At 48.1% G+C, this 8,731-nt stretch overlaps 1 protein-coding gene across 1 annotated transcript in view; it reads right to left on the bottom strand.

The window, feature by feature from the left end:
- Nucleotides 1-6,516: 6,516 nt before the first annotated feature.
- The window catches only part of MUC2 (mucin 2, oligomeric mucus/gel-forming), a 69,943-nt gene continuing 67,728 nt past the window's right edge, over nucleotides 6,517-8,731 (bottom strand). The window contains exon 55 of the mRNA XM_054390733.1: nucleotides 6,517-7,005. Coding sequence (XP_054246708.1) covers nucleotides 6,750-7,005 — 256 coding nt within the window. The 3' untranslated portion in view covers nucleotides 6,517-6,749. The remainder of the gene's footprint in view (nucleotides 7,006-8,731) is intronic.

The following is an 8,731-nucleotide window of genomic DNA, read 5'->3' as shown; positions in this document are numbered from 1 at the left end:
TGAACATTCTAAACTGTCAGAAGAACTAAAGAACAGCAGGGGTTATATTTGTTACCCTTGGCATAATCCCACCCAAGTTAGGAAATTCACATCAAAGGTTTATTTGGTCCATCAGGTTTGCATCCACTGCACAGATTGAAATGGTGTAAGGTGACCTGTAACAGGCAGAGGAGGAAAAGCAGAAGATGGATCTCTGTCATTAATAGTCAGAATCCCAGCGTGGTGGGGGTTGGAAGGGACCTCTGGAGATCATCCAGTCCAACCCCCCTGCCAAAGCAGGGCACCCACAGCAGCTTGCCCAGGATCATGATGTCCTGGTGGGTTTGGAATCCCTCCAGCAAAGGATACTCTCCACAACCTCTCTGGGCAGCCTGCTCCAGGCCTCCAGCACCCTCACAGCAATGAAGGATTTCCTGCTGTTCAGATGAAACCTCCTGGGTTCCACTTTGTGCCTGTTGCCCCTTGTCCTGTCCCTGGGCAGCTCAAAAAGAGCCTGGCCCCAAAAGCCTGCTCCAGTGCTTCAGCACAGAGGACTCTCCTCGGGATTTTAAACCTGGTAGGAGATGGTTGGGTGGTTTTGTTGGCAATTTGCTATAGAATGAACACAAAACTCCTTAACCTCTCATCTTGCCAGGGGGTTCCTTGACTTTTTCCTGAACTAACCAAGGCCACTTGTGACCCCTGTTTGCAAGGAATCAATTAATAATGGCTTTAACATCATAGAATGGCTTAGGTTGGAAGGGACCAGTTCAGCTTCTCCTTTCTGCTGGGTTTCTTTTTATTTTTTTTGGAGGGTTGGGTTGTTATTTTTGTGTTGGGGTGTTTTTTTTGTTTGTTTGTTTATTGTTTCTTTTGGTTTTTTTGGGGGGGTTGGGGTATTTTTTGTTTGTTTTGTTTTTCCAAGGAGATGTAGGTCTTTCCAACTCCACAATCAAGAAGTCATGACACGGCTGATTGGTGTTTGTGCACACAGGTCTCATTGACCTATTGGCACTTCCTCACATAAGAAAGACTCCCTGCATAGAAATCCACCTCATCAGGAGGTTTAGCCATGCAGCTTTTTTTTTTTTCTACTTGAAAGATTTTTCTCTAAACAGCCTTCTCAGTGAAAAGGATGGGGGGAGCAGAACAAAGGGAAGCCAGGGCCTCATGCAGGGAAGTATATGAACATTCTGCTCTAAGAGCTTTATGGGTTTCAGGCTAGAGCATATTGCATCCAGTTCTGGAGTTCCTACTACAGGAAAGATCTGGAGGTGCTGGAAGGTGTCCAGAGAAGGGCCATGAGGATGAGCAGAGGGTTGGAGCTGCTCTGCTCTGGAGACAGCCTGAGAGAGTTGGGGTTGTGCAGGCTGGAGAGGAGAAGGCTCCCAGGAGACCTTCTGGTGGCCTTGCAGGATCTGAAGGGGGCTCCAAGAAAGCTGGGGAGGGACTTTTGAGGGTGTCAGGGAGTGATAGGACTTGGGGGGATGGAGCAAAAGTAGAAGTGGAGAGATTGAGATTGGCTGTTAGGAAGAAGTTGTTCCCCATGAGGGTGGTGAGAGACTGGCAGAGGTTGCCCAGGGAGGTGGTGGAAGCCTCATCCCTGGAGGGTTTTGCAGCCAGGCTGGATGTGGCTGTGAGCAACCTGCTGTGGTGTGAGGTGTCCCTGCCCATGGCAGGGGGGTTGGAGCTGGATGATCCTTGAGGCCCCTTCCAGCCCTGACAATTCTGTGATTACACACCTTTCTTAAAAGCAGTTTCTTATTTCCTGGCTGCCAAGACAGTTCAGGAGAGTTCACTGCATACTGACTCCTGATGTCCAGATGACCCTGACATCACATGCAGTCACACACCCAGTAACCACTGAATCACACAGCAGCTTAGGCTGGAAGAGACCTTAGAGATCATCTATTCCAACCCCCCTGCCATGGGCAGGGATGCCTCTCAGCTAGCTCAGCTTACTCAAGGCCCCATCCAACCTGACCTTGACCATCTCCAGGGAGGGGGCATCCACAACCTCTCTGGACAATGCATTGCAGAGTCTTGCCATCCTCATAGTGAACTATATCCACCATGAAGGAAAGTTACTGCAAGCCAAAAAAGAGAGAGGTGGGACAGAGAACAGGTTGAGGTAACATCTAAGTAGCCTTGACCTGTTGTTGGTTTGGGTTTTTTGTCCTAAATTGGACTTTTGCTTTGTCACCTCAAAGGACCTGAGCTAAAAGTCCATCAGAGCATTCTGTGTCCAGAGGAGGGCAACAAAGCTGGTGAGAGGTCTTTAACACAAGGCTTGTGAGGAGTGCCTGAGGGAGCTGGGATTGTTCAGCCTGGAGAAGAGGAGGCTGAGGGGAGACTTTCTTGCTCTCTACATCTCCCTAAAAGGAGGTGGAAGCTAGCCTGGGAGGTGGCCAGTCAGGAAAACAGTTCACAGAATCACATAACGACGTTAGGGGGTTGGAAGGGACCTCCAGAGATCATTGAGTCCAACCCCTCCTCAGGATCACCTAGGACAGGCTGCACAGGAACACATCCAGGGAGGTTTTGGAAGTCTCCAGAGAAGGAGGTTTTGAAAGTCTCCAGAGAAGGAGGTTGGTCCTGAAAAGACTGAGTTAATTTAGCCCTGGGAAGAGGGCTGCTTGACCTGAGGGACTTGTTCTGCCTTAAAATACCCCTAACCCTCCAAGCTCCTGCTGGCATATTTCAGACATGTACAGCAATGCTAGAGTTATTTAAATGGATTTCCATTTTCATGGAGCCTAGAGCTTAGGACAATTTTCTTTCCTACAATCTTAGAGTTTTGAAGTCTATTTCTGCCTCTTTTCCCAGTATCTGTATTTGCTTTTCTAAACAAGCTCCAGCAGTGTCTGACAAGCACAGTAACTACAGGATTGTTTGCTTAGGGCTTTGCCTTTGCTGAAGTCCGTTCACCAGGGTTTATGTGCAGGGTTGCAAGTCCTTAGCTCAGTGAAGTGTGGCTTAGCAAAGTACAGTCCAACAGCTTTGGGCTCCCCAGTTCAAGAAAGACAGGGATCTACTGGAGAGAGTCCAGTGGAGAGTTACAAGGATGATGAAGGGACTTGAACATCTCTCCTGTGAAGAGAGACTGAGAGCCCTGGGGCTGTTTAGTCTGGAGAGGAGAAGGCTGAGAGGGATCTGATCAATGTCTATCAATAGCTGAGGGGTGGGGGTGAAGATGCAGGTGCCAAGCTCTTTGCAGTGGTGCCCAGTGACAGGACAAGGAACAGTGGGTATAAACTGGAACCCAGGAGGTTCCACCTCAACATGAGGAGAAAATTCCTTGCTGTGAGGGTGAGAGAGGCCTGGAGCAGGCTGCCCAGAGAGGCTGTGGAGTCTCCTTCTCTGGAGAGATTCCAAACCTGCTTGGACATTGCAATCTTGGGCAGCCTGCTGTGGGTGCCCTGCTTTAGCACGGGGGGTTGGACTGGATGATCTCCAGAGGTACCTTCCAACCCCCTCCATTCTGGGCTTCTGAAGGAGCAAAAGTGCTGCTCACTGCCACTACTACTCTCTTAGTAGACATACACAGCTAAAGCTTCTTTCCTTTGTTTCTCTCCAAAAGACTTATTTGTGGTGTTCTCTTCTGGGAAATGTTTAATCTGTTCCATTTTGTCACCTAGTTCCAATGGAAGTAAAGGTGCAAAGTAAACTGCAAAGTTCTAAGGTGACTAGGAGTGCAGAAAGGGCTGGAGGTTTGACACGTACACTTTGACCTGGAACTGCCAAGCACTGGTGAGTAAGAATTCACTGACAGTGCCCACTTGGGAGCCTGCTTATGGGCAGCACTGACCCAGCACCAAACCTGATGGGGCTGCTTAAATCCAGAGCACTGCTGGGAGCACCACCCTCTGCATGCCTGTGAATTCATCTCAGAATGATCACTTCTCACTACTTGCTAGGTGGATACAAGTGCCTGTGGGGAAAACAGCATCATTCTTTCCTCTCAGGGGTAAAACCCTCTACTTGATGAAGCACAAACTCCCTTTGGGAGGCAGCTTGTTTTTGTGTCTAAAATTATTCTGCATTCTTAGCCAGAGACTGCCCTGCAGTGGTGAAGACAAAATTTGCAGCCTCACTGATTCTTAGACAGGATCTTTTGACTTCCTTATGTCAAAGTAGTTGGCCCATCAGAAAAAGGAACACAAGAAGCCTTCATTAGAGAGAAAAAAGAAAAAAACAAAACAAAAAAAAACACCAGAAGCAAAGATTTTCATCTTCAGTGCAGATAAAGTCTGCAGGAGAGTTCCATTACTGACTTGGAAGATTTTCTCTCATTTTCATAGGAAATGAAGCAGATCTGAACACACCTTTAACTCTTTGTCTCCAGAAGCTGTTTGCTGACTTGAGCCAAATTTAACTGCAGAAATGATGGTCTCAAAGACCAAATGACCAAAGGCCAAATGACAAGAGATGTTTGAGAACAGTGGGCATTGCAGAAGACTCAAGGGAAATAGTGGCTGTAATTTCAGGACAGAAGTTGTTAGACAACAAAGAATCCACAGAGGAGAGTGATCTTCTACATGTCCCAGGAGAAAAGTCTCAGTCACATCTCACAATGACCCCAGAGACAGAAATCCTTAGAAACCCAAAGTAAAGCAGAAATCAGAGTTCTGGAGCTGGCTTTGGAAACTGATGCATCTTACTTCTGCCAGACCAGCTCCTACTCCCCTCTCCACAGCAATTAGCTCTCTAATCCTGGTGCTCTCAAGATGCAAAACTTCTGGAGGTACATTTTCAGTGCCTGCATCCTAAGCTGCAACACGTCAGTCAGGAGTAGTAGCAGCACAGAATGGTGCCACCAGCACTCTAGGTAGCAAAGATGCTTGTGCTCAGCTTGGCTGTGACTCAAGCAACCACTTCAAGTTCTCAGAAGGGTAAAGCACAAATAGTGTGACCAAAAACAGTACCAAAAGAGCTAACACCAAAATACCAAGAGAGACCAAAAAAAACCAAAGAGGTTTTTTCCCTCACACAGCAGAAAGTGTGGATTCCTGTCACAGCAGTTCAGATGATTCAAGAGACATGGCTACCTCTCAGTTCACCTCCTCCTCTTCCCCTTACAGAGTGATCAGACAGGCACTTTAGAGTTCAGCTACTCTCCTTTGGATAAATCCTTGGTGGTGAGACACTGTCCACATCCTTCCTGGAGGAAACCTACTAGCTCAGAGACAGGCACCTGTTCTGCAAGCAGTGGATTTTGAAGTCCTGTGGCAGGTACAACCACTCTGACAAACACCAGACAAAGGGCCAAAGCTTGCTAGAAGCTGGTAAGGATCTGCTTGACACCTCTGGGCCCCGAAGCTCTTCCCCTGCTTTTGTGATGTTTGGAGGAGTCAGCTCCCCAACTCATTAGAGCTGAGCGCAGTGCTCCCTTGACAGGGTATGGAGTCTCCTACATTTGGACATCTGGAGTGGGTCTCCATGCAGTGAAGGGCCTGGCAGTCAGATCACAGTCTCACAGTGTATCAGAGGTTGGAAGGGACCTCAAGAGATCATCAGGTCCAACCCCCCTGCCAGAGCAGTATCATTTAGGGTAGTCTGCACAGGAATGCATCCAGGTGGGTTTGGAAAGTCTCCAGAGAAAGAGACTCCACAACCCCCCTGGGCAGCTTGCTCCAGGGCTCTGTCACCCTCACTGTAAAGAAGTTTCTCCTCATTTTGAGGTGATCCTCTCCCTTTAGGCTGGGATGTCATCTGAGGAGCCCTCACCCCCTCTTCGGTGAGTGCAGATATATTTTGGGTATCCTGAGCAGGAGGTCTTCCTTTTCTGAGTGACTGAGTGTGGGGCAGCTCTGGAGTCTTCAGCACAGCACAGAGAGGGACTTGTGGGAGCAGGGCCAGAGGAGGCCACAGCAATGCTGGCAGGGCTGGAAGCCCTCTGCTGGGAGGCCAGGCTGAGAGAGTTGGGCTTGGGCAGCCTGGAGAAGAGAAGGCTCCAGGGAGACCTTAGAGCATCTGTGCAGTATTTGAAGGGGGCTACAGGAGAGATGGAGAGGGACTTTCTACAAAGGCATGAAGTGACAGGACTAGGGCTAATGGCTTCAAACTGAAAAAATCTGAATTTAAATTAGGCACTAGGAAGAAATTCTTCCCCAGAAGGGTGGTGAGGGCCTGGAAGAAGTTGGCCAGAGAAGCTGTGGAGGCTCTAAGCATGGAAGTGTTGAAATCCAGGTTGGCTGGGACCTTGAGCAAGCTTGTTTAGTAGGAGTTGTCCCTTTCCCATGTCAGGCGGGTTTGAACTAGGTGATCTTTCAGGTCTTTTCCAACCCAAACCATTCCTTGGCATTGTTCTGGCAGACAGCACCAACTTCTGCCACACCTTTTGTGATGGGAGCTTTAGACAGGCCTCCTGATGCTTCAGTTTTTAAGGAGCCAGAAACAGAGCTTAACATTAAGGGAATAAGTCAGCTGACTTCCTGTAACATCAGGTAGAACTTGTCTCATCTTTTCAAACTCAGGCTCATCAAGACCACATACATGACTAAGACCAAAACCCCTGTGTTTTGAAATATGCTTTTTTTTTTTAATCATTCAGAGGAAATCAGGTGATTATAAAAGGCCCCCAAAAGGCCATGCACCACCAGGAAGAATTCAAATTTGTGTCCTTCTTTCGTCCACAAATAAATAGAGCAACATTAAAAACGAACAGAAAACAAACAGCATACAGAAACCAGGCAAAGTTCAGCATGAGTCAAGGGAGAGGAGAATGGTGCACAGTCCTTTTAGATCACTGTTGAAGGTGTTTTTCTCCTTCATTTTGAGGCTAAGCTGATGGCCCTCTTGAGGCGGCTCAGAGCGCTTGCAGCGTCGTTCTCTTCCCTGCTCTGCCTCTCCTGTGACTGTGAGGTGCTGCACGCAGTCTCCTGACAGCTGCAGCTCTCCACATACACATACTTATGTGTTATGGAGTTCCCGTGGGGGCATTTCAGTGTCACTTCCTTCATGGTAGACTTTGATTCCCTGCAGCAGGAACAGCTGTGGTCCATGGAATTGGCCTCCACAGAGTACCTGTTAAGATAGGAAATGGCAGCGTTACTCTGTGCCCCTCAGAAGCCAGCAGAGAGGGGGAAGTGAGGTACAGAGCTCCTGTGAGAAGTTTGGAATAGAATCACAGAATCATTTGGGTTGGAAGAGAACTTTAAGATCACACATTCAGCCAGGTTGGAAGAGACCTCTAAGATCATCAAGTCCAACTGATCATCCAACCCTAACTCATCAACCAGACCATGGCACTAAGTGCCTCATCCAGGCTCTTCTTAAACACCTCCAGGGATGCTGACCCCACCACCTCCCTGGGCAGCCCATTCCAAAGGGCAATCTCTCTGTCTGGGAAGAGCTTCTTTCTAAGCTCAAGCCTAAACTTCCCCCTGCACAGCTTGAGACTGTGTCTTCTTGATCTGTTGCTGGTTGCCTGGGAGAAGAGACCAAGCCTCCACCCTTCAAGTAGTTTAACCCAGCCCTGCCAAGTTACCATTAAACCATGCCCTTCAGCCAGCATCTACACACAATATAAGACCTGTAACCACAGTTGTGGCTAATGCAAGTGCTAAGCTCACGTGACAGAGCAGCAGTTACAACAATGTGCTTTTATAATTCATTGCATTTCCTGAGACTTCTTTCTGCCAAACCAATTAGTCCTAGAAAAAACACCCAGGGAGTTCTATGAGCTCAGCTTCCTGAGGTTCCTCTCATCAGCCATGTGCTGAGGGATGTCCACAATTAAAGGCAGACAAAGCCCTGACCTGAAGAAGGAAACTGTGTAGATAAGTGGTTGTAATGCTTTCTATAATGGCATCACATCCATCACTTGGCTACAAGGGTTATGATTGCCTCACATGAATCCCAGTGCATGTCCCAGTGCTAACAGGAAGGGAAAGCAACAGCTCCTTCCGTTCCCATCTCACAGTAAAGGATTGTTTCCAGCCCTGTGTTCAGCAGCTTCCCAAGCACCATTCCTAAGCAGCAGAATCTGTCAGCACCAGGCTATAAACTGTCAAGACTCCTCCTTTTCTTGTGTTTGTGTGCAGAGGCAACCACAGCAAGACTCTAAGCTGCTGAGGGATTTCCACACATGGACAACTCCCCTGGCTAATGGGGGTTCAGCCTGAGATCCGGACAAGGGGCAATGGTTTGAAACTGGAGCAGGGCAGATTTAGGTTGGACATCAGGAGGAAGTTCTGCACAATGAGAGTGGTGAAAAACTGGAACAGGCTGCTGAGGCCCCATCCCTGGAGACATTCAAGGTGAGACTTGACATGTCCCTGGGCAGCCTGCTCTAATTGGAGGTGCCCCTGCTGCCTACAGGGTGCTTAAACAAGATGCCCTTTGAGGGTCCCTTCCAATCCAATGCATTCTGTGAATCAGCTTTCTCCCATGTAATGTGTCCTGTGGCATATTCAGAGACTGTTTCTTTGAGGAGCAAGAATCCTGTTCCTCCCGTGTCTTACTAGCTCAGTCAGGTGTCCTACTAGCCACTTTCTTAGAGACATTTCTTCATAGAGTCTCTCATTTCCTAGACAAAATCCTAGAGTGAAACTACTCTGCTAACACCACTCCTAAAGCACTGCTTTTCTAATTTCTTTACTGGGCAAAAATTGGGCAATGTTTGACTCTCCCTTTAAAGGATGTAGGTGCATTTCATTTTAGATGTTAGTTATTCAGAAGTTGCTTTTCAGTTTAGGGACATCAAGCCTGGCTGCTCTCTGGGCTCATTCCCACCACAGGAAATAATCCA

The sequence above is a fragment of the Indicator indicator genome, chromosome 21 (assembly GCF_027791375.1).
Source record: "Indicator indicator isolate 239-I01 chromosome 21, UM_Iind_1.1, whole genome shotgun sequence".
In the NCBI taxonomy this organism is placed as follows: domain Eukaryota; kingdom Metazoa; phylum Chordata; class Aves; order Piciformes; family Indicatoridae; genus Indicator; species Indicator indicator.
The sequence above is the reverse complement of the archived record's forward strand: the minus strand, read 5'-3'. Positions and strand labels throughout refer to the sequence as shown.